This window comes from Podarcis liolepis (genome assembly GCF_965112155.1).
Source record: "Podarcis liolepis genome assembly, chromosome: 7".
Taxonomy (NCBI): Eukaryota; Metazoa; Chordata; class Lepidosauria; order Squamata; family Lacertidae; genus Podarcis; species Podarcis liolepis.
Window position 1 is genome coordinate 88337188 of NC_139561.1, and position 25938 is coordinate 88363125.

The 25938-nt window shown below is 48.8% G+C and overlaps 2 protein-coding genes across 15 annotated transcripts in view; both read right to left on the minus strand.

Moving 5' to 3' along the window:
* Window positions 1–19650, minus strand: part of RYR1 (ryanodine receptor 1) — a 208177-nt gene extending 188527 nt beyond the window's left edge. For 10 of the 11 annotated variants that reach the window (XM_083515696.1, XM_083515703.1, XM_083515704.1 and 7 more), the window contains exon 1: window positions 19414–19623. In XM_083515696.1, coding sequence (XP_083371822.1) covers window positions 19414–19464 — 51 coding nt within the window. In that variant the 5' untranslated portion in view covers window positions 19465–19623. Of the gene's footprint in view, window positions 1–19413 lie in introns of all 11 variants that reach the window. The other variant, XM_083515697.1, reaches the window with a different exon arrangement.
* Window positions 19651–23483: 3833 nt separating this feature from the next.
* LOC310712606 (uncharacterized protein) overlaps window positions 23484–25938 on the minus strand; it is a 38691-nt gene continuing 36236 nt past the window's right edge. For all 4 annotated transcript variants that reach the window (XM_083515827.1, XM_083515826.1, XM_083515829.1 and 1 more), the window contains one exon: window positions 23484–25486. In XM_083515827.1, the coding sequence (XP_083371953.1) occupies window positions 24612–25486 (875 nt within the window). In that variant the 3' untranslated portion in view covers window positions 23484–24611. The remainder of the gene's footprint in view (window positions 25487–25938) is intronic.

Here is a 25938-nt window from a genome sequence, read left to right on the forward strand (position 1 = left end):
GTGCCGAAGAACATTCGCAAACCGGAACACTCACTTTGGCGTTCGGGAGCCAAAACATTTGACTTGCAAGGCATTCGACTTCTGAGGTACGACTACAGTGGTACCTTGGGTTACAGACGCTTCAGGTTACAGACTCCGCTAACCCAGAAATAGTACCTCAGGTTAAGAACTTTGCTTCAGGATGAGAAGAGAAATCGTGCGGTGGCGTCATTAGCTAAAGTGGTACCTCAGGTTAAGAACAGTTTCAGGTTAAGAACGGACCTCCAGAATGAATTAAGTTCTTAACCCGAGGTACCCAGTAGTGATGTATGGAAGTGAGAGCTGGACCATGAAGAAGGCTGATCGCCAAATAATTGATGCTTTTGAATTCTGGTGCTGGAGGAGACTCTTGAGAGTCCCATGGGCTGCAAGAAGATCAAACCGATCCATTCTGAAGGAAATCAGCCCTGAGTGCTCACTGGAAGGACAGATCCTGAAGCTGAGGCTCCAAGACTTTGGCCGCCTCATGAGAAGAGAAGACTCCCTGGAAAAGACCCTGATGTTGGGAAAGATGGAGGGCACAAGGAGAAGGGGACGACAGAGGACAAGATGGTGGGACAATGTTCTCGAAGCTACCAGCATGAGTTTGACCAAACTACAGGAGGCAGTGGAAGACAGGAGTGCCGGGCGTGCTCTGGTCCATGGGGTCACGAAGAGTCGGACATGACTAAACGACTAAACAACAACAACAACCATTGTACATGTAACAACAGCAGCAGCAACAACCAAGGCCACCCTCAATCTCTCTCTCTCTGCCTCTCCAACTCCACTCTTGCTGTTTCCATCCCACCTAACTGGGCTCCCAAGCCATGTCCCACCACCCGCTCTGCTTGAATTCCTCTCCAGAGATCGCGTTTCACGGCCGTCCTATTTCTGCCCAAGGAATGTGCAGCATCAGCCCGGGGCTCTGCTGTTTGCAAAGAGATCAGCCTCTCTGCTGCCCCTCTAACCCAGCCAGTCCCACTAACCCACAACCACACAGGCAAGCAGTTGACGCGTTCCCAAAAACCAGCCCCGACCCGGGGACGAAGGGGGCTGCCAAGGAGGAGGAGGAAATAAAAGTGGGCCGAGTCCCATTTCGAATCCGTGCTATTCATATCCTGGGCATATTTAACACACATCTCCCCCACATAAGAATCATGGGAACTGTAGTTTTCCCCTACATGGAGCTGCCATTGGCAGCAGCCTTCGTGAACTACAGTTCCCAGGGTTCTTTGGAGGAAGAATAGGCCTTGAATACGCTTTAAATGTATATGCAATTGTGGCTCTGCGCAGAATCACGTTGCAATTGCTTTTTATATTAGTTGTTCGTTCCTGGCACTCTAAAGAACTTTTCTTTGGCCAGGAGAACTTGGGACGATTAATGGCAGGCCAGACCATCTCCCTCAAGAGACCGGTTTGGCCAAGGCGTGAGAATTACCATATTTTTTGCCCTATAAGACTCACTTTTACCCTCCTAAAAAGTAAGGGGAAATGTGTGTGTGTGTTATGGAGCGAATGCAGGCTGCGCAGCTATCCCAGAAGCCAGAACAGCAAGAGGGATTGCTGCTTTCACTGCACAGTGATCCCTCTTGTTGTTCTGGCTTCTGAGATTGATAATTATTTTTTTGCTCCTCCAAAAACTAGGTGCGTCTTGTGGTCTGGTGCGTCTTATAGAGCCAAAAATACAGTATGTTATTGACTCGCATCCAGCGGCCCCATGAAGAATGTGATCTGCGGCAGGTGGGCACACGGGGAAAGCCAGAACCTCGCTTTCCCAAGACAGATGCAAACAAAATCTCAAGGACATCAGAAAGCTCTCTGCCCCTGAACGCAGAATCAGAACACAGATCCTGGGCTCAGAAACACCGCCACCCTCTGCCTTTTCATTTCTTTTGCAAGAGAGAGGGTTTTGGCACAACTCTCTGCACTGGACTCTTGGCAACGATTCAGAAACAATGGAAGCTTACCCAAGCTGCAGTTTAGGAAAAGCGTGGCTGAGGAACCTAAAAGAGCAGGAATTAGCAGCATGGCCAAACGAGCAGGGAAAGACAATTTAGCACAGAGGCGATTCTATGAAACAGAGATGGGGGAACCCATTCCAACCCTCTAGAGCAAGCACCCCCAAATTCAGCCCTCCAGATAGTTTTGGGACTACAATTCCCATCATCCCTAGCTAACAGGACCAGTGGTCAGGGATGATGGGAATTGTAGTCCCAAAACATCTGGAGGGCCGATTTTGGGGGTGCCTGCTTTAGAGATTGTTGGGACTACAACATCCATCAGTCTCAGCTCGCATGGCCGTCGGTGGGGATAATGGGAATTGAAGTCCAACGAAATCCGGAGGTACACAAGCTCCGCACCCCCTATCCATCAGAGTCCAGTCAATGGGGTTGATTCTGCACTGTGGGTCAGTTTATCACCCATTTGCACGAAGAGGAAACCCCATCCATACAACCTTCATGACATCACAGAGACGGATGAGTGTGCCAACGCGTCGCGTCGGCACAGCTGGCTGGCACCCCCTAAGCTCCCGTTCTCAGCCCCTTGGTTTCTCAACCCTGGAGTCACAGTTGAAGGTGTGAACCAAACTCACTGAAAAAAGGAATCTTTTTTTAAAAAACAAACCCAATGACAGTACATTTCGCCCGGAACATGTGTGTGTGTGAAGCAGCGTGGAGAGAACAGTTTGGCCCGCAAGTCAGACGTCCCCAATCTGGTGCCCTCTAGATGCTGCCAGGTCGGGAATGAGGGCTGGCATAAGTTGTCTTCTCCAGTTCTTCCCCTCCTCTGGTTCCTTGCCCCCGCTTAAGCCTGGCTCTCTCTCTCCATCTGCTAACGCACAGGCGTGCCAGGAGCCAAAAGAACAGGAGGTTGCGTATGGTGCGAAAGCCTTAAAACTTTGTCAAAAGGCTTTTCTGAAGGAGAGAGGGAGATTTGGAAGAGGGCCAGCGAGGACCAAAGCCCCAATTTCACATACATGAAGAAAATCCACCCCCCCCATTGGATTATTGAGCTTTAAGGGGGTTGAGGGGAAGCTAACACCCCCGCCTCCTCGATCTCTCCCTGTACAACTTTGCTTGCTAAGGGCACACAGATGGTTTAAAATAGGAAACTGCTCTCCAGGAGGAATAGCCAGCTATTCGCGGTTCTAAAAAAGCAATTAGGTAGGCAACGGCTTTTTTTGTTCCAGCGCTCCCCACCCTAGGGGAAGCACCCTCAAAGAACGGGTTTCCAGGACAAAAAGCAGCAGAAGGCTTGGAAGAGGGGGAAAGGCCTCCTCTGAAAGTGACCTTGAGGAACAGCAGAAAGGCAATCTCAAGAAAGAAAGAACGAACATTTGTGGAGGGGCCCAATTTCCCAGCTGGGCTTTTGTGCTGGAAACAGAGGGACTTTCCTCCCCATTTCCCTGTCGCCCGACCATCCTGGGTCAACCCCACCCCATGTCACCCTCCTCCTCCGACCGCCAGTCCCCCAGGCTTAAGGCAGGGCGGGGGACGAGTATTTTTGGAGGCTGCACCTGTTCAAAGCATTCCTGCAAACTCTGGGTAAGCACATAGCTTGGAGGCAGGGAAACTTGCTGACACACAGACACACAGGCCTGGAGGACGCTTCGGGAATGCCTTTTAGGCAACACACACACACACACACACACACACAGGCTGCCCCGGAGTACCCGGTGGGAAAGAAGCTTTGTCCACAAACTTTTCTAGTTTGTTGTTGTTTTTGGCCACCTCATGAGAAGAGAAGACTCCCTGGAAAAGACCCTGATGTTGGGAAAGATGGAGGGCAAAAGGAGAAGGGGGCGGCGGAGGACGAGATGGTGGGACAGTGTTCTCGAAGCTCCCAGCATGAGTTTGACCAAACTGCGGGAGGCAGTGGAAGACAGGAGTGCCTGGCGTGCTCTGGTCCAGGGGGCATGAAGAGTTGGACACGACTAAATGATTAAACAACAACAACAACAAGTCGTTTAGTCGTGTCCGACTCTTCGTGACCCCCTGGACCAGAGCACGCCAGACACTCCTGTCTTCCACTGCCTCCTGTCTTCCACTGTTGGGTCATGCCCTGCTCGGTGGTGGCACCATTTGTTGTTGTTGTTTAGTCGTTTAGTCGTTTAGTCGTGTCCGACTCTTCATGACCCCATGGACCAGAGCACGCCAGGCACTCCTGTCTTCCACTGCCTCCTGCAGTTTGGTCAAACTCATGCTGGTAGCTTCGAGAACACTGTCCAACCATCTCGTCCTCTGTCGTCCCCTTCTCCTTGTGCCCTCCATTTTCCCCAGCATCAGGGTCTTTTCCAGGGAGTCTTCTTTTCTCATGAGGTGCCCAAAGTCTTGGAGCCTCAGCTTCACGATCTGTCCTTCCAGTGAGCACTCAGGGCTGATTTCCTTAAGAATGGAGAGGTTTGATCTTCTTGCAGTCCATGGGACTCTCAAGAGTCTCCTCCAGCACCAGAATTCCAAAGCATCCATTCTTTGGCGATCAGCCTTCTTTATGGTCCAGCTCTCACTTCCACACATCTTGTTGTTGTTGTTAGCACCAACATATAGGGGTACAGGCTGTTGGGGTTATTGTGCTGTTCAGAGCTGCACAGAGGAGATGATTTTGGCCGGTGCAACTCATCACATCGGGGTAAGAAAAGCTGTGCTGCCTAAAAAAACCCCTCTTCCACTCAGCTAGCCTAGTGCCTTCCAGATGTTTCAGAATACAACTCCCATCAGCGCCAGCATGGCTGGAGTTGTAGTCCTAGCACAGGGGTCAGCAAACTTTTTCAGCAGGGGGCCGGTCCACTGTCTCTCAAACCTTGTGGTGGGTCAAACTATATTTGGGGGGGGGTGAACAAATTCCTATGCCCCACAACTAACCCAGAGATGCATTTTAAATAAAAGGACACATTCTACTCATGGAAAAACATGCTGATTTCCAGACTGTCTGCAGGCCGGATTTAGAAGGCAATGGGCCGGATCCAGCCCCCGGGCCTTAGGTTGCCTACCCATGTCTAGTATCTGGAGAGCACCCAGGCTGCTTTAGACAAATCATTTTCAGAGAGGTTATCAACCCGTGGAACCAAAAACCAAATAAAATCTTGTGGCACCTTAAGAAGAGTGCGGCTGCCGAATCAGGACAGCGTCTTCAGATTCTCAGATTTTCAAACCTTTATTGGCAAATGCAATCCAGCATCTCGTTCTCACAGTGGCACAACAGTGTTTTCTCTACTTGAGATTCCCAGCAATAGTAACAGATTTATTATGGTATATATGCAGGGGTTGCGGGGGGGGGGGTGAGTAAAACACTGAAAGGGAGCAGCAGGCTAACTTAAAACAAAGAAAAGAAAAATAGCCTCTGTGCATTTTGTCTCACACCTCAGGTTCAATAATAATAATAATTTATTTATACCGCGCGCCCATCTGGCTGGGTTTCCCCAGCCACTTTGGGTGGCTTTCAACAAAGTATTAAAATACAGTGGTCTGTTAAACATTAAAAGCTTCCCTAAACAGGGCTGCCTTCAGATGTCTTCTAAAAGTCTGGTAGTTGTTTTTCTCTTTGACATCTGGTGGGAGGGCGTTCCACAGGGCAGGTGCCACCACCGAGAAGGCCCTCTGCCTGGTTCCCAATAGCTTTGCTTCTCGCAGGGAGGGAACCGCCAGAAGGCCCTCAGCGCTGGACCTCAGTGTTCTACAAATGCTAGAAACTTTTTTTTTTTTTTAACGGAAGCTGGAAATTTGGGAATTATGCTTTCATCAACTGCGGGGGGCTGCTGCTGCCCCTTGCACCTCCTCGGACGCCCACCATAGCATATGGCTAAGGGCGATAAGAGCTGCAGTTGAAAACATCTGGTTCAGGTTGGCAAAGAACCATTTAAATGAACTGACAGGTGCCAACTCTGCCACTCTTCCGGCGCCAGGTGAATATGCAAACAAGAACTTGCCAACTAGCTTTTGACAGTTAATCATTCTTTTGCTGGTGATGTGGTTATTTTGGCTCGGCGTGCGATTTTTTTTGTGGCGGATCACATTTGGCATATATCTTTTGTCCATCTGAAGGGATTTTTGTTATCAGCCATGACATTTTGTCCGTTATCGTCCCTGTAAATTGCTTCAGGAACCTTGGCCGTATGAAGCGATTGAACTGGTTAGGCGTTGCAGTGGATATTATAAGGTTATAGTTCTACTCAAGCGTAGGCCTGTTGATATTAATGGACTCCAGTTAGCCATAGCCACTGATTTCAAACGGCCGGACTACAGCTATGGCTAATGTGAGCTACAATGCATAGTATTTTATTATGTATTATGGCTATTGTACTACTGAATGTAGGTTGTTTCTTTTCCATAAACCTCTTTTGAGTAAAAGGGGGGGGGAGTGTTGTGAACTTTCTGAAGGGAACTCTCTGTTCAGGGAAGTTTTTAATGTGTGACATTTTGATGTATTTTTAATCTTTGTTGCAAGCCGCCCAGAGTGGCTGGGGAAACCCAGCCAGATGGGCAGGGTACAAATAATAAATAATTATTGTTGTTGTTATTGTTATTGTTAAGTTGTGGGCGAACATATCAGACGACACAGTGATTCTTCCAAAGCAGCTCTTTATTTGTAAGGTGGAACAGAACTGAACTGAGGAGCTCAGTCAGCCTGCTTATATAGAGCTCCACTAGAATGCAACAGTAACCATTTTCTGTAACTAGCCAATCACTGAACATCACTTTCGATCCTTCATTTGCATACAAACTATCCAATCACTGAACGTCACTTTCAATCCTTCATTTGCATAACTATCTACAGTATCCTCCTGCTGGCCCAGGGTGAGAACTTCAGTACATAACAATTATTATTATTATTATTATTATTATTATTATTATTATTATTATTATTATCGGGGGGGAGGGAGCAAGATTCAAGCCTTTTCTGGATGTTATGACCTCTGGCTCAAAGACCAACGAAGCCATAGTTTAGCAGGCCTCAGTTCCTAGACCTCACTTATGGAAGTACTGTATTAAGCCATAGTTATTATTTCTAACATTGCATCTCTGCCTATGAATTAACACGTGCAATTCTGTGTCTTCTCTTTAGCTGGGCATTTATTTTGGGGGTAATGTCAGGCACTGTTGCCTGCTTCATGATAGTGGAGATGAAATACAGTGGTGCCTCGCAAGACGAAAAGAATCCGTTCTGTGATTCTCTTCGTCTAGCGTTTTTTTCGTCTTGTGAAGCAAGCCCATTGACGGATTAGCGGATTGGCGCTATTAGCGGCTTTTAGCGGCTTATCTGCTGATCGGATCAGCTGATAAGCGGCTTAGCAGCTTAGAAAAGGGGGGGGGGAACAGCAGGAACTCGCAAGACAGTGTCGTCTTGCGAAGCAAGCCCATAGGAAATTTGTTTTGCGAAGCACCTCCAAAACGGAAAACTCTTTCGTCTAGTGAGTTTTCCGTCTTGCGAGGCATTCGTCTTGCGGGGCACCACTGTAATGGGAAAAGCTTTGCCTTTTTGTTTAGGAGGGCTCAGGAGATAGAGCTTCTTTCAAGAAGGTGGCTACTCAAAATACGATGTCAGCATTTCGTGTGCTTTTTTACCTCACTATTATTTCCATTTTACACATGAGGCATGAAGCTACCTGAGACGGGGCTTTAAAAAATAATAATAAAAGCACCGTCCCTTTAACAAGGCATGAGACAAGTGAAAAAGGATAGAGCTGTCCTGCTGGGAGAAACCTCGCCTGTTGAATTTTTACCTGCCATCAGGCGGCTTCGGAAAAGGCTCAGGGTGGCATTAACCCCATTTAAAAAATAAGGCATCCTCAGGAAATGAGTCATTTGCGTAATTGAGTGGGGGATGAGGCAAAGAGAGAGAGAGAGAGAGCGCCAGGAGAAACTGATGCAGTACGTGAAATTGGATTTTCCCAGTGAAAACATATTGATGGTTGTGTCTTGGGAGAAAGGAAATATCTCCTTTCCCTGAGAGAAAAAAGCAAGAGTCTCACAACCTGCACCCATGGCAAAACAATACTAACAAAAAATAAAAATCGCACCCTCTGTTTTGATTTTGGGGTGGGCCCCGAAGGATTGTTCAGGAAAAATCCTGAATGTTGTTCTCTTCCTAAGGATGATAGTGGGAAGATTAAATCTGGAGATCCCCATCAAATATTGCCAGCGGCTAATTTCACGTGCAAACCTATAATGAAGACACAGGGGTTTTTTTTTTGTTTTTGTATTTTATGTTTAAATTTTTGAAGTTTTTGATTGTTTAATAAATATTTTATATATATATATATATATATATATATATATATATATATATATATATGCTTTCGTAGATTTTCACGGGTACAGGAATGCAGGTTTTGGTGTCTTCGGGTGTCTTCCCGTGTAAGAGTTGGGGTGTCTAGGCGACGTTTCGACGAGGTCTCACTGAAGATGACGAGTGAGACCTCGTCGAAACGTCGCCTAGACACCCCAACTCTTACACGGGAAGACACCCGAAGACACCAAAACCTGCATATATATACGAAAGCAAATATATATATATATATATATAAAGACACAGGCTCCCATGTTTTGGGAGGAGCCTGAGTAAGACGATTTCAGTAGCTCCATCTCACCATCTCATCCCTGCTGCCACTGACTATTTGCTGGCCCCCTCTGGTCCCAATCCAGACAGCCACCGAATGTGCAAGGCAAGTGGAGGGATTCAAACCGCCGACCTTCTGATCGGCAAGCCCTAGGCTCTGTGGTTTAACCCACAGCGCCACCCGCATCCTATTATTATTATTATTATTATTATTATTATTATTATTATTATCCCAGAGTGGCTGGGGCAATCCAATCAGACAGGTGGCATATAAATATTACAATTAATTAATTAACATTGGTGCACATGTTACCACAGATATTTGGGCCTGTCGCACATACTCACTGGTGGAAAGTATTCATAGCATTTAGATGAGCTCAGTTGCATTTATATGATGGGGGTGTGGGGGGGATTTATTCATATATTTTAGACAAGTTTCTGTTGTTATGAATTTACTTGTTTGGTTTTTCAGATCAAAATTTTACAGTCAAATATCCAACGTACAACATAGAAACAAGATTCCGAAGAATCTTCCGGACTTCCCCTCCTCCCCTTTGTGGGTCCTATTGTTAAATCATTTCCTCCTGCATCTTTGATAATAGTCCAAAATTCACCATTAAGTGTTATTCCAATCCTACTAACAGTTTTAACTGTTTACAATGGTTTTTAAGAAGAATTATAAAATTTCCCCCGTTCCTTATTTATTTTAAACAAGTTTCTAGTCCCTTTCAATCTGGAATGTCAGCTTGAAATTGCAGAAGCGAGTTGGGAGCCAAAACTCAGAGCTGATGAGCTCTCCCTCTGCTGTGTCTCCTGGCAACCCACATATGGTGGAAGTAAATAATAATAATAATAATAATAATAATAATAATAATAATAATAATATATTTATACCTCACCCATCTGGCTGGGTTTCCGCAGCCACTCTGGGTGGCTTCCAACCAAAGATTAAAAATACATTAAAACATCATTCATTAAAAACTTCCCTAAACAGGGCTGCCTTCATATAGTTGTTTATTTCCTTGACATTTGATGGGAGGGAGTTCCAAAGGGCGGGCGCCACCACCAAGAAGGCCCTCTGCCTGGTTCCCTGTAACTTGGCTTCGCGCAATGAGGGAACCGCCAGAAGGCCCTCGCTGCTGGACCTCAGTGTCCGGGCAGAACGATGGGGGTGGAGATGCTCCTTCAGGTATACTGGGCCTTTGTGGCCGTTTAGGGCTTTCAAGGTCAGCACCAACACTTTGAATTGTGCTCAGAAATGCACTGGGAGCCAATGGCTGCCCCATGTGGACTCAGAAACAGAGGACACTGCCTTACCCCAAACCAGGTCACTGGTCCATCTACTGTCTACACCAGGGATGGGGAACGTGTGGCTCTTTAGACGCTGCTGGACTTCAGCTCCCATCATCCCTGTCCACAGGCCATGTTGGCTGGGGCTGATGGGACCTGGAGTCCAAGGATGTTTGGAGAACCAGGGGCTCCCTGTCTCTTGTCTACACCAATTAGTCTTTCACCTTCTCCAGCCCAGGGCCCACCCAAGCCTCCACCTGGGAACTCACTCCTTCTTCTTCTTCGCCCTATATTTGTATAGTGGTAATGCTGCCACCTGTGGTCTCTGTCCATGGAGTTTTCTTGGCAGGGATACTGGAGTGGCTTGCCGGTTCCTGCTCCAGGTGGATCACGTTTGGTCAAAACTCTCCACTATGACCTGTCCATCTTGGGTGGCCCTGCACGGCATAGCTCATAGCTTCTCTGAGTTATTCAAGCCCCTTCGCCACGACAAATCCATGAAGGGGCAGAGACATTACCTTGCCAACAAAGGTCCGTATAGTTAAAGCTATGGTTTTCCCAGTAGTGATGTATGGAAGTGAGAGCTGGACCATCAAGAAGGCTGATCGGCGAAGAATGGATGCTTTTGAATTCTGGTGCTGGAGGAGACTCTTGAGAGTCCCATGGACTGCAGGAAGATCAAACCATTCTGAAGGAAATCAGCCCTGAGTGCTCACTGGAAGGACAGATCCTGAAGCTGAGGCTCCAGTACTTTGGCCAGCTCATGAGAAGAGAAGACTCCCTGGAAAAGACCCTGATGTTGGGAAAGATGGAGGGCACAAGGAGAAGGGGATGACGGAGGACGAGATGGTTGGACAGTGTTCTCAAACCAGCATGAGTTTGACCAAACTGTGGGAGGCAGTGGAAGACAGGAGTGCCTGGCGTGCTCTGCTCCAGGGGGTCACGAAGAGTCGGACACGACTAAACAACTAAACAACAACAACAAATGGTGCCGCCACCGATCAGGGCATGACCCAACAGTGGCTCCCAACATAATGGTCCTTGAAGACCAACGATGCCATAGCCAACTCACTTCTACACAAAGTAGACTCGACTCTTTGAAAGTAACTGACCTAAGCAGGGCATGGCAGGACTGATGCATGTCCTTTAATTTTAGTGGGTCTACTCTGAGGAGGACTCACATTGGCGACAACCCTCACTAGCTGCAGCTCTCCAGGCAAGTGAAACTCTGAGCTCTACCTGAAGATGACACCAATCGAACCCGCGACCTTCACTGAGGTCCAACACTGAGCTACAGTTCTTCCATATCTATCCTAGCCCTCACCCCTCTCCCCACCTTACCAATAGTCCCAGTCCTCCAGAGCCATCATTTCTTCATTATAAATGCATTTTACATGGCACCAGTTACCTTTTGGAACTCCCTGTGACTACAGACATCAGGGAGTCCCCTTTGCTGTGTTACTTTTGACGCCTACTGAAAACATTTTTGTTTAGGCAAGCCAGTCCGGACACATAGGACGCTGGCATGTGTTCTGATTTCGGTTCTTTCTTTTAAAATCTTGTCAATGATTTGAATTATTTTTGAAGGCTTTTAACCGATAATTTCATTGTTTTATTCTTCTCGTAAACCACTCTGAAGTTGTGCCTGTTGTTGTTTTACAATCAAGGTGTATATATATATATATATATATATGCTTTCGTAGATTTTCACGGGTACAGGAATGCAGGTTTTGGTGTCTTCGGGTGTCTTCCCGTGTAAGAGTTGGGGTGTCTAGGCGACGTTTCGACGGGGTCTCACTCGTCATCTTCAGGCTGGTGCTTTCGGCTTCTTGTTACTTGTATATATATAATTTTATAAATAACTAAGCAATAAAACTGCTAGCACATTTACAAACTAAGCAGGGTCTGGTCTGTTATCATATTTAGGGATTATAGACTACCTCCGACGACAAAAACCTCACAAGGCGATTTATAGAATAAAAGTATGATGCATAAACAACCACAATGGGTTAAAAAAGCCACAGAATCATAGAATCCTGGAGTTGGAAGGGAACCTGAGGATGATGGGAGTTGTAGTCCCAAAACATCTGGAGGGCCGAGTTTGCCTATGCCTGATCTAGTCCACCCCCCTACAATGCAGGAATTTGCAGATGGAACAAGATGGGTGGGGTAGAAATAATAAATTATTATTATTATTATCTGTCCCATATGGGGCTTGAACTTGCAACCTTGGCGTTATCAGCACCACGCTCTAACCAACCTAGATCTTCTAACGAAGGGCGGTATATGAATCTAATTTAAAAAGTAAAAATAAAGTAAATAAATAAAGTTTCCCATCTGTCTTCAAAGGCAGCCCCACGGACCAGGCATTACAGCAGTCCAGCCTAGTTGTTCCAATTGCGTGGATAACGGAAGCAAGGACAGACCTCTCTAGGAAGGCTGGTAGACCAGCTGTGGCCATCGGCTTGCAAAAAGAAATACAAAATTCTATGGTTTCAGGTTGAGAAGGAAAGAGGGAGCTCCATGCCAAAAAAAGAGAGGAGGCAACATGACAAAGAGAAAGGACTTTTTCCAGCCCTTTTTTTTGAATTTGCATTATTAAATCCTGCAAGTGCTGACTCTGGATTTCCCGGGAGGAGAATCTGCAGTTTCTGTTTCTGGATGAAGAATCTAAACTGCCACCGTAGTAGGATAACAAATTGAGGATGAGTCAACAATGCGAAGCCCGCCAAGGACGGTGACTGTTTTCAGGCTGCATTAAGAAGAAGCCTCTCCACAGTTTTGGGAACTAAACAGCCCTGGTCTAACCCTGCACTGTTAAAAAAAATACCTAGAGTATGGCTTTTATAGTCCTTGTGGCATGCACAGAATTTTCTGTTAAAAAGAAAAAGCATGCATATTATTATAAACTGTCTAGGGCCACATTTGCACCATACGTTTAAATCACAATGGTACTACTTTAGAACTGTCATGGAGTCCCACAAGAGAATTCTGGGAACTATAGTTTGAGCATTGTTAGGGAGCCTCTCTATTCCCCCCACCCAGAACTACAGTTCCCAGATTCCTCTGTGAAGAGGGATTGATTGTTAAAGCACTTGGAGAACTTTGAGCTCTGTGAAGGGAAGAAGGGGGATTTCCTAACAACTCTCAGCGCCCTTAACAAACCACAGTTCCCAGGATTCCCTGGGGGAAGCCATGACTGCTTAAACTGGTGCCCTAACGCATAATGTCCACAAATGACAACATTCTGGAGGCCCCAAGTCGCAAGGTGGTTAGATTGGTTGTAACTAGGGCCAGGGCCTTTTCAGTGCTGGCCCCGACCTGGTGGAACGCTCTGTCACAAGAGACCAGGGCCCTGTGGGACTTGACATCTTTCCACAGGGCCTGCAAGACAGAGCTGTTCCACCTGGCCTTTGGTTTCGACTCAGTCTGACCTTTATGTTTCCCTCCCCTTATGGTTTTGGTCTATGGGCTACTTTTAAAATGAGGCTGCATTTTAAATGGCATTTTAACCTGTATTTTAAATTGTTTTCCCCCCCTTTTATGATTTTACTGTAATTTTACTGGTGTTAGCCACCCTGAGCCCAGCTCTGGCCGGGGAGGGCGGGGTATAAATATTTTTTTTAAAAAAATTATTATTATTATTATTATTAAATGTGAATGTGGACTAAGCGCAGTTCTGAGCATTGCGGTTCGAGAGAGAGGTCAGGAAATCCCAGCCTTGTAACAGGGACAGGCAATTGGACACACAAGGGTTCGATCCAGCCCCCGGCACAGCTCACAAATCTAATTCCCACAGTATACCATAGCTGTCAACTTACAGATTTGAAAATAAGGGATCAGCAGCCAAAATAAGGGATTTTCCCAGCACAGGTATGTTCAACTTCTGAGCCCCTCCGAGCCAAAGCCAGAAAGCCCAGCCAGCAGCCAAACAAAGCCTTAAGCGGTGGTTCCCACAGCGCAGCAACCCGGCAAAGGGGATGCAGCAAGGAAAACCACCGTCACCTCTCTGCTGGGAAGCGCTGAGCAAAGGCGAGTCCCCAGGCAAGGCGGCCGATTTGATTGGCCCAAGGCATGCAAGCTCCACCCCCCTGTCGTTCTTAAGACTCCTTATTGGGTGAGCAATGCAGCCAAGCAACACAGTTGGAGCCTCCCTCCTCCCTGGCCAGCAGGGAGGGAGGGAGAGGAGCTGCTTCCTTTGAAACCCGGGAAATTTAAGGGACATCATCAATAAGGGACAGCAGCGGGACACGGCGCTGGGATAAGGGACTTTCCCGCCAAATAAGGGACGATTGACACCTATGCAGTATACATCGTTTTTGACTCCCTTCTTCCTGGTGCAAATGACAGAGGAGAATGGACCATTCTCTCTCTGCCCACCCTACGCCACGCCATCCACACCATCGATCTAAAGCCCTGTGATACCACTTGAAGCAATCATAGCTTCTGCCAAATAATTCTGGGATCTGTAGTTTGTTAGGGTGCTGAGAGTTGTTAGGACACCCTCCACACACACACTATTCTCCTTACAGAGCATAGCTGTCAACGTTTCCCTTTTTTTAAGGGGAATTCCCTTATTCCGAATAGGATTCCTCACAAGAAAAGGGGAAAATTGACAGCTCTGTCCCAGAGTGGTTTAACAACTAATCCCTCTTCCCAGGGAAATCTGGGAGTTGTAGTTCTGCAAGGGGAATAAATGGATCCGCCATCGATTCTCAGCTCCCTTAACAAACTACAAATCCCAGAATTCTTACGGGGAAACCATGACTGTTTAAAGGGGCAACCTAACACTTTAACTGTGTTGGGGAAATGTAGTCGTGGTTGCACCCAGGGGACAGGGCCTTGTGATGTGCGGTTCTGGGATGCCCTCCTAGGGGACATAGCTGTCAACTTACAGATTTGAAAATAAGGGACCAGCAGCCTCGAAAATAAGGGATCAGCAGCCAAAATAAGGGATTTTAGTCAGCCAGCAGCCAAACGAAGCCTCAAGCGGTGGTTCCCACAGCGCAGCAACCCAGCAAAGGGGATGCAGCAAGGAAAACCACCGTCACCTCTCCGCTGGGAAGCGCTGAGCAAAGGCAAGTCCCCAGGCAACGCGGCCGATTTGATCGGCACAAGGCATGCAAGCTCCACCCCCCTGTCGTTCTTAGACTCCTTATTGGGTGAGCAACGCAGCCAAGCAACACAGTTGGAGCCTCCCACCTCCCTGGCCGGCAGGGAGGGAGGGAGAGGAGCTGCTCCTTTTGAAACCCGGGAAATTTAAGGGACATCATCAATAAGGGACAGCAGCGGGACACAGTGCTGGGGTAAGGGACTTTCCCACCAAATAAGGGACGGTTGACAGCTATGCTAGGGGAAAGCCAGCAGATTCTTTGTTTGCTCAGCTGTGGAGATCTTTTGGTTCTGCAAAGGCTTCTTCGAATAATTCTTACTGACTCTCACATAGCTTATACTGTTCTAAAATAGTTTCTGCTGCTGTGCTCCTGGAAGATCATTTTAAGAATCTGCCAGGTCTTCTGCTGGTGGTATGGAGGGAGAATAAAATATTTTTGTCTCAGTTCATGTGGGAACTGGACTGGAGGAGGCCAGGCAGAGGATGGAGAGACTCAAAGACTTTGGGCAGATCCACACCATACCTTGAAAAACGCCCAATGCACATTCTTCTCCCAAAGAATTCTGGGAACTGTAATAATAATAATAATAATATTTTTTTATTTATACCCCGCCCTTCCTGGTTCAAAAACCGGGCTCAGGGCGGCTAACAACAAATTTAAAACACTTGATCGTAAAAGCAGCATAAAAGGCAGTATAAAAACATGAATAACAATAAAATTCAAAGTTCAGAAATCAATTTAGGGGAAATCCATCTAATAAGGGCTAGCTGGCTGAATTAGTCCTACTTGGGCCAGCGAGGAGGCCAGGGGAGAATTAGCTGTGGGGTCTCAGAGAGGGAAATCTTCATAAAAGGAGAGGGGTAGGGAAGAGAAGGAAAATAGAAGATCAGGCTGAATTCAAATTAAAGGCCAGGTGGAATAGCTCTGTCTTACAGGTCCGGCGGAAGGAGGTTAAATCCTGAAGGGCCCTAGTCTCCTGGGACAGAGCATTCCACCAGGTCGGAGCCATCACTGAGAAGGCCCTGGCCCTAGTGGAGGATAGTCTGACTTCCTTAGGGCCCGGGACCTCTAAACTATGGTTATTCATGGACCTTGAGGTCCTCTGCGGGGCAGACCAGGAGAGGTGGTCCCATAGATACGAGGTCCCTAAGCCAATTCCTTCCAGTAGCACCTTAGAGACCAACTAAGTTTGTTATTGGTATGAGCTTTTGTGTGCATGCACACTTCTTCAGATAACTGTAGTTTGTTAATGGTTGGCCGCTGGGTTAGATGGGCCTGATCCAGAGACAAGGCTCTTCTTAGCGTCTTAGATTAAAAATGCCTTTGACCTCCTCCTCCTTCCATGCTCCCTAGACAAATACCAAGATCCATGCCTGCCTCCTTAAGAAAATAATAACAGCCTTACTGGATCAGGCCAATGGCCCATCCAGGCTAGTACACAGTGGCCGACCAGATGCCTGTGCAAGCAGGGTCTGACCACAAGAGCCTGTGGTTTCCAGCTGCTGCGATTCAGAAGCATTGCCTGTTGCAGCGATGGAGGCAGAACATTGCTATCCTGGCTAGGAGCTCCCTCCATGAACTTGTCCAACCCTCTTTTAAGGTTCATCCAAGTTGGCACCCATCACTGTCTCAAGTGGGAGTGAGTTCCATAGTTTATGCTATCCTGCAGCCTGTGTTCGAAATTAGCCAGTCGCCAGGAGGATTTGGCACCTGGCTTTCGACCACTTGTGACCAGGTGAAGATGCCTGGATGCCAGGAACATTGGATCTTGACTGTTTTCACACCCTAATACCCAATCCTGTAGAATTCTATCAGTTTTTAATTTATCTGGGCCATCGGAATGAATTTCTGGAACCAAAATGCTTTTTTCTGTGCAGACTGAGCAGTCACCATTCAGAAAAAGAGGTCAGAATTGGCCAATATATATGTGGAAGGTCATTGCATCGAGGGTCTTTTCTTCTTGTAAGTTCTCAAAACTCTTGAACCTAGCTCAAGGTAGTTCTCTGAACTAGCCAGATGTTGAACTGAGAATCTATCAGAGTCAGTCCATCATTTGAAAAAGGAGACTTTTGAGACATCTTGCCCCCAAATGGCAAATGGGCGTTCCAACCTGGGTTATGAAAATCCGTGTGGCGCCAAGCTTAGATAGCTGAGCTTCTGACGTTGCCTTCAGCTCAGGTTTCTACTGCTACCTGTTGTGACCATCCAAGCAACATCCATTCGCACCCCACAAATGAATCGCAAGAAACATCCGCACTGTGCATCTAAAACACATGGCTTCTCCCAAAGAACCTTTGGAACAGGGGTTGACCCCTCAGAGAACTACAGCTGGTAGCACTCTTAAACTACAATTCCCAGGATTCATTGGGGGTGGAGGAGAGGGAAGCAGTGTGGTTCCAACTAGGACTCAACTACCAGGCCTGATCAAAGAGAAAGGAGGTCTCCTGCCCCCCTCCATGTGCTCAGTCTATGACCAAAGATCATCTTGCAACCCAGACCTGGTTTAACCCTTTGAGGGAGCAACCCTCCCAAGCAAGCACCTTTCCCTGACCCCCACCACTCCCGCCCTAAACCTGAGATGCCACCCTGTGATGAATGGCGCCCAGCTGTCAGCCCAGGATAAATAAAGGTTAGTAACCGGAGAGGCCAGGAAAGGATCGGCGTTAACCCCATGCCACCCAGAGCGTACGGACACAGGAGCCCATTGCCAGCCACAGTTCCCTGCTGCAACAGGGAATTCCCCCTTTTGCACAACCTTGCATTCTCCCTCCTAAGCCATCGCTTTCTGTGCAGGTCGCGGAGACCTCTCAGGGCCAGATATTAAGAAAATATGGAGAGTCTGGCTGTCAGATCAGGCCAGTAGCCCATCTACTCCAGAATCCTGTTCGCACAGGGACTGACCAGATGCCTTTGGGAAGCCCACCTGAGCCCAAGAGCTTCCAGAAGCTGAGATTCAGAAGCACTTTTGCCCCTGGCCCTTGAGGCACAGCAGAGCCAGTAGCCATCAATGGACTTGTCCTCCATGCGTGGTGGCTCTGCCCCAAGGAAACCACAGCGATCAGAACCTCTTGGGCCTAAATTATTTAGGGACGGGGAACGGACAGCCTGAGCTTGAGCAAAACAGATCCACAGGTAGATGCTCCCGATCCAAAGGGAGAACGATTTTGGGGAGGAGGGAGGGGGGAGAAAGGAAAAGGAAGATTGGGCAGGATCTGCGGCCTTCGTGCCCCGCAGCCGAACACCCCATCGGCCAGATGTTGGGCCAACATGGTTCTCTTTGTGAACTGTCTTGGGTTCATACATGGAAGTGGGCAGAGGAGGGGGAATTGAGGAACTGGGTCGGATCCAACCCGACTGTGGGCACCACCTGTTCCGAGGCAGATCGGTGGCTGACGTCCCACGGACAACAGGGCTGCCTCTAAATTTAGCCCCCGCTGAGGGAGAGAGGGGGCAGGGAGGGAGGAAGATCAAGGCCCCTGACCTGCTCCGTGATGTCCTCCCCAGAGAGGCTGAGAGTCCCGGAGAGAGGATCCCCTCACCCAAATTTCTCAGGACGGTGCCTGAATATTGCTCGCTGATATTAATTTACCTCTGCCGTTTAGAACGCCTGCCTGCCAATCACACCGGCACCCTGCCAAGCTCCAAATTCACGTTCGACAAAAGGCCCCTGTTTTTATTTTATTTTTAAAGGAAGGAAACCAACACCCCAAAGACTTTTCTGAAGCGTGCCGGATTCCCCAGTTCTCCCCCCCCCAAAAAAATAAGTATTATTCCCTCATTTTTAAAGGTTAGTTGCCTGAACACACAAGCAACAGAGCAGGAAGGTGTCCCCAAACTGGTGCCCCCTCCAGATGTTGCGTGGTCCAAAAGCACCTGGCGGGCACCAGGTTGGGAAAGGCTGGCACGGAAGATCAGACCTGAGGAAGGTCACGGAAGATATTGGAAAGAGCCAGAGCTCCGTAGGCACATCGAGGGGTCACCCCCAGATGCAACCGAGCCCCCCACCTCTTCGCAGCCAGGGGTCTCTCCCCCAGGCTCGCCCTGCCCTTCAAACTCCATCCCCATCTTGTACTCCAAACTTTGCACCCCCTCCATACAGGGCCCTCCTTGCCTCCACCCCACAACTCGTCCTTCAGCCCTCCACCCCAACCTGCCCCACAATCCTAACGCCTCCCCCAAGGCAAGCAAGTCTGCTTGAATTCCGTGGGGCTCGCTGCCAGGGAAGTGGGGTTATAGGGCGCGCCCCCCAACTTAACTAGCATTGCGCTGCCTTTCCCCTGCACCCCTAATTTCACGCACCCCACTTCCCCTGCTCCCCTCCCCTCCTCTCCCCCTTTTCCGTTTTTCCTGTGTTTTTTCCCTCCTCCCTCCCCAAAATCTTCCTCCTCCTCCTTCTCCTCCATCACCCCCCCTCCAAAAATTAAAGACTCACGGTCCGGAGAAACTGGACATCGTCCTCTCCTTCGCCGCCTCCTTCGGCCATGGCTGGGCTGGGCTGGGGGGCTGGGCTGGGGGGGCAGCTGGAAGGAGTGGGGCGCCCGCCCTGCTCGGGTAGCTCGTTCGCAGCTGCCGGGAGCCGCGGAGACACTAGCGGAGCGTCCCGGCTCCAGCAGCGCCAGCCAGCCAGCCGGCCGGCTCCCCGCCCCCCGGACCGCCCCTAGGAGGGGATGGCGAAGGGGCGGAGGAGGGCGGGGAGAAGGACAGGGGAAGGAGGGAAGGATGGGGCGAGGAAGCCGCAGTGGATCTCTCGCCACCCGATCTCTCCCCTCCTTCTTCACCAGGGAGATTTCTCTCGCCGCTGAGGTCGCCAGGGGTCGGTGGAGCCTCCACTGGCCAGGAGCAGTCTACCTGTCCGCTGCCCGGCTGCGGAAAAAGCTCCCCCAACCCAGGAGAGGTGGCGGGGTCTCCTTCCCTGGTGGAGGGTCATCTGTCAGGGATGCTTCCGTGGAGATTCCTGCATCGCAGGGGGGGTTGGACTAGATGACCCCTAGGGACCCTACAGTTCGAAGGAGAGGCGCAGCCTGGCACGGCTTCTACCTGTTGCCAACTTCCCCGGAGCATCGGATGTTAGGAGAGAGGGAGGCACCAGGCTCAGCAGACCTCAAGGGGGATTCATCCAGCGCATGGAACGCATCCTTCCACAAGGGCTTTAAAAGAGGAATTCCTGGGGGGCTGTCAGCAGCTACGAGCCAGGATATTGTCCCCTTCCACAGTCGGAGCCAGCAAAGCTTCTGAATACCAGTTCCTGGAAACTGCAGAAGGGAGTTGCTCTGGTGCTCAGATCCAACTTGCAGGCAGTGGCGTAGCGTGGGTTGTCAGCACCCGGGGCAAGGCAAGTAATTTGCGCCCCCTAACCCGTGGATTTGCGCCCCCTAACCCTAACCCCCAGATGTTGCGCACGGTGCGGCCGGCCCCCCCTGCACCCCCCACGCTACGCCACTGCTTGCAGGCATCTGGTTGGCTGCTGTGAGAACAGGATCCTAGACTCCATGGGCCTTTGGTCGGATCCAGAAGGACTCTTCTTATATTTTGTAATGGCTAACTGGTGTCTGTTATTAACTGTTTAATGTTGGGGGTTTTGTGTTTTTTTTAATTATATATTAGTCTTTTTTTTCCAGATGATTTTTGATTGTACAGTGGTACCTCAGGTTAAGAACTTAATTCGTTCCGGAGGTCTGTTCTTAACCTGAAACTGTTCTTAACCTGAAGCACCACTTTAGCTATTGGGGCCTCCAGCTGCCGCCGCGTCGCTGGAGCACGATTTCTGTTCTCACCCTGAAGCAAAGTTCTTAACCCGAGGTACTATTTCTGGGTTAGTGGAGTCTGTAACCTGAAGCGTCTGTAACCTGAAGTGTATGTAAGCCGAGGTACCACTGTACAAGTGTAGATTTATAACAATACAAAGTACATATCCATTTTTCGAGATTTATCTGAATCTCCAGACTTCCCACCCTCCCCTCCATGGGTCCTATTGTCAAGCTTTTCAACTGCATATTATTTCATTTGTTGTTTAGTCATGTCCGACTCTTTGTGACCCCCTGGACCAGAGCACGCCAGGCACTCCTGTCTTCCACTGCCTCCCGCAGTTTGGTCAAACTCATGCTGGTAGCTTCAAGAACACTGTCCAACCATCTCGTCCTCTGTCCTCCCCTTCTCCTTGTGCCCTCCATCTTTCCCAACATCAGGGTCTTTTCCAGGGAGTCTTCTCTTCTCATGAGGTGGCCAAAGTCTTGGAGCCTCAGCTTCAGGATCTGTCCTTCCAGTGAGCACTCAGGGCTGATTTCCTTCAGAATGGATAGGCTTGATCTTCTTGCAGTCCATGGGACTCTCAAGAGTTTCCTTCCAGCACCAGAATTCAAAAGCATCCATTCTTCGGCGATCAGCCTTCTTGATGGTCCAGCTCTCACTTCCATACATCACTACCGGGTCTGTATTACTAGGTAATCCTTCAAGTGGCTCATTTGCAAAATAAACTGGGAATCTGATGCTGGAGGTTGTCAAATACTTGTCTGAGCTGCATTCTGACAGCAAGAGCTGTTTGACGGTGGAATGGACCAACTCAGAAGGTGGCGCACACTCCTTAAACAGTGGTTGGGGCTGGCCATCTGTCAGAGATTATTTAGCCATGAATCCTGCTTTGCAAGGGGGGGTTGGGCTAGATGACCCTTGGGGTCCCTTCCAACTCTACAGTTCTGTGATTCTTCATTCTGCAGTCTGCAAAAGGATTGCATTTCTCATACTTACTAGCCTTGCTTTCTTTCCAGGAAAGATGATAGGATCCCCCTGTTCCTTCCTTAATTAATTAACTTAAAGGCGCACTGCCATCAGCATTGTGGAGAGGGTGGGGAAAACATACAGTTTTTTTATTTTTGAAGCCCTCACCTGTCTGCATCTTTCAGAGAGTAAGGAGATAAAACTGACCACACATTTTCTAAGATGGCTTTTTTAAAAAATATGTTCCTGGTTCCTGGCTCAGCGCCAGGAAGAGAAAATTCCAGACAGGCTGCTAAAATTCCAAGCAGCCTTCAGTCCTTCATTCCTCACCTCTGAAGAAGGTGTTTGTGTGGAAGCAGGGAAAAGGCTGAAGGTGAAACCAGTTCTGGAGGTGAAAAAAGGAGAGGGAGAGAGAGAGAAAGATGTTTGCAAAGACTAGTGACAAACACAGCTTAGCCAAGCCAGATGAGACAGAAAGACAAGCAGAAGACAAATGTTCCATTTCTGCACAGTCATGCAGGTGGCAGATATAAACACAGACCAAAAGCAACAGGACATTGTTTGGGAGAAGCGATCCGCAACAGAGAACTCTGTTTACAGTAGGATTGATTCTAGGCAATCAGAGAATCGTAGAATTGGAAGGGAGCACAAGGGTCAGCTACTATTCTAACCCCTTGCAATGCCGGAACCTTTTTGCCCCATAATAATAATAATAATTTATAATTTATACCCCGCCCATCTGGCTGCACCTTTAACAATCTACAATTCCCTGCACCTTTAACAATCTACAGTTCCCATGATGATTATTATTTTTTGGGGGGTGCTTTAAATGCAGATGAAGTCCCACACTCAAGCTTTGTATAGATCCAGAATGTTAAATGGATTTCTTTGGAGAAGCAACAGATTTCCCCATCTCTGCTCTATCATCTCTGCTGAAATCAACCTAATTTAACCTCCACCGCTTTCTGCTTCCAGATGCTTATGACTTACTGAATTTAGATTTGCCCCCCCCCCCCGCAAACACCACCGGAGGGGGCATCCCTCAAATTAACCTCTCTTTTCATTCTGACAGTGAAGTTGATGAGCAAAAGGAGCCTGGATCTTAATGTTGCATCGAGGAAGGCTGGATTTTAAGACACTGGGCCAAGAGAGATGCCGGCAAAACTGCTAAAAAGAAAAACGAGTGTTTGTTTGTTTGTTTTAATATTTAGAGACTGCAGCAGGTCAAGATATTCAGCCCCTTGCTTCAAGTAATGATGATGGGGCTGAACCAGCCATTAACAGAATCAGAATTTTATATATATATGTAGGAGGGATGCGGGTGGCACTGTGGTCTAAACCACAGAGCCTAGGACTTGCCAATTAGAAGGTCGGCGGTTCGAATCCCCGCGATGGGGTGAGCTCCCGTTGTTCGGTCCCTGCTCCTGCCAACCTAGCAGTTCGAAAGCATGAAGTGCAAGTAGATAAATAGGTACCGCTCCGGCGGGAAGGTAAATGGTGTTTCCGTGCGCTGTTCTGGTTTGCCAGAAGCGGCTTAGTCATGCTGGCCACATGACCCGGAAGCTGTACACCGGCTCCCTCGGCCAGTAAAGCGAGATGAGCGCCGCAACCCCAGAGTCGGCCACGACTGGACCTAATGGTCAGGGGTCCCTTTACCTTTATATATACAGCATAAAGACTAATGAAAAGCATAGGACAATTAAAAAAACAACTCAGTGAGTTAAAAGCAAAAACAACAAAAAAAACATGTTACGGAGGAAGAAGTCATTTAGGAGAAACAGCCCGCCGTGTGGTATTTCTTGCTTTTAATTATTTCGTGTTTGTTAGAATTAAGAAAAAAGGTATACAAGGCGTTGCAGACATACCCATCAGAAAAGATTTTCTTAAAAATAATAAGAGTATATTTGGAAACAAGGGAAGCACCTGACTGCCCCCTGGAGGGCGACTGGGGGACCTGCACACGCAAACATCCGACAGCAAACTGAACTAATATAATATGTGACTGAGGAATTTTCTTTTTTTTTAGTCTTATTCCCTTTTCCAGCCACCAATAATTTTGAGGGAAGCAAAAACGGATGAAACCCAGCTCCCCCTTTTCACCTTCACTTATAAGCTGCAGGAGAAAAGTCCTTCCAATTTCAAAGGGTGATTTTAACAAGCATAATTCTACGACTCTAAACGGTGATTTTTTTGAGGCTCCGGTTTGCTGTGCCAGGACCAGTCCTGCAAATATTCAGATCCCCACGGGCAGCCGGGGGGGGGGGGGAGAGAGAAATAATATGAATTACGGGTATAAAATACAAAGTCAGAGCTGCTAGTGGTAGATGATTTGGAGGGGGGGCACAGGGTGTGGATTTGGGAAGGGGGGTTTACTAAATAGATACTCTTCCAACACTCACAACCAATAGGTTTTATACAAAACTTTGCACAAGGTTAGCTGGTGAAAAGGCAAAAACAACACACAGAGACAGTGAAGGGGGGGGGAGTTAGTTTGGGACATCAGAATGGGCCGTGTGAGAACAGGAATTGGTGTTAAAACCAGGATCTTGTTAAAGGCAGGGATAGGAAGCCTCTTTGACCACCAGATGTTGTTGGACTACAAATCCCATCAGCCACCACCAGCAGGGGCAGGGATGATGGGAGTTGTAGTCCGACAATATCTGAAGGAGGTCCCCAGCTGAGCAAAGGAAAATAGTTTCTGGTGGGGATAGCCCACCTTCAGGGTTGTTTTACAGTAGCTGCAGACAGATGATGGTTAACCCCACCTGGGCGAAAAACCAGCTGTCGTTGGGTCACCGGCTGCTGCCATGTTTTGCCGCAAGTCCAGGGAGTTTGGGACGGCCACAAGCTGCCTATTCCTGCCACCATCCAAGGGAATTTGGGGAGAGACGCCATAGGTGCAACTCCTCTTTCCCTCTAGCAGGTGCTCCAGTTGGCGCTTGGCGGATCCTGGGTCGGCAGGCCGGAATCCGGAGACCTCACCACCTCCCTTTTGCCACGCAGCCCGGCTAGGGACATCATGATGTTCTTTCGGGTTATGCAGATCTGCCGCCCGTAAGCCTTGAAGGACAACAAGGGGCTCCTGGCGGGCAGCCCGGGGGCTCCCTTTGTCGCCGCGTGCCCAGTCTCCTGTCCGGCCTGCAAGGGCAGGCCGCTCTCGTGGCTCACGGACCGGCCAAAGCGGCGCCCCGCCTTGCGCTTGGGGACGCTGAGCTTCGCGGCCTCCGACCCTTTGTCGGGCTGGGGCGATGCCCGCTGGAAGCTGAGGGTCAGGCGCTTGAGGCCGGTTTTGGGAGCCTCGGGGAGGTGGCGGAAGCGGTCGGCCAGAGTGCTGGGGGAGCCAGGATCCGAGGGAAGCATCCTTTGTGGCCCGTTCTCTGGGCAGCTGTCTGCCAGTGTGACACAAACAGTGGGGATGCCCAGTTGCCTCATGCCGGCCACTAATACTTCCATGTCAGGCTGCTCTGGCTCGGCTAGGCCGAAGCTCTGGGCATGATGCGCTCCTGGGCCGAAAGAAGGGGAGAAATCCATTTCGCTGTCTTCTGCGGCAGCCCTCACCGAAAGCTCTTCGGGCCAGCTCATCGACCGCCGTAGAACCTGGCGCTGTTTGGGTAGAGGACCTGGCTGTTCGGCCGCCGCTACCAGGACATCCATATCTGGCTCCTGATGGGCATAGCTGACAGCATTCAAACAGGGATTTCTGTGTTTACATCTCGCTGCAGCATCTCCGGCCTCTGGATTTGTGCAGCTAGGCCCGCAAGCATTTTCGCTGGGTGGCTGGCTTGTAGATCCTAAAAAATAAGACATCCCAAGATAAGAGGGATTCGTGTTTAATGCCATGCAGCCGTACAGAGTCCTGTGGCACCCCCGGTAAATATGAGATGAGCTTCTGCACGCTCATCTGAACATGAGTTCAAGTGCCCAAGATCTCACACCGAATGAATTCGGTTGTCTTTACCTGCGGGACTTTCATAGAATTGTTGAGTTGGAAAGGACCACCGAGATTCATCTAGTCCAGGCATAGGCAAACTCGGCCCTCCAGATGTTTTTGTGACTACAATTCCCATCATCCCTGACCACTGGTCCTGTTAGCTAGGGATGATGGGAGTTGTAGTCCCAAAACATCTGGAGGGCCGAGTTTGCCTATGCCTGATCTAGTCCAGCCCCCTGCAATGCAGGGATCTCGGCTAAAGCATCCATGGCAGATGTCCGTCCAACCTCTGCTTAAAAACCTCCAAGGAAG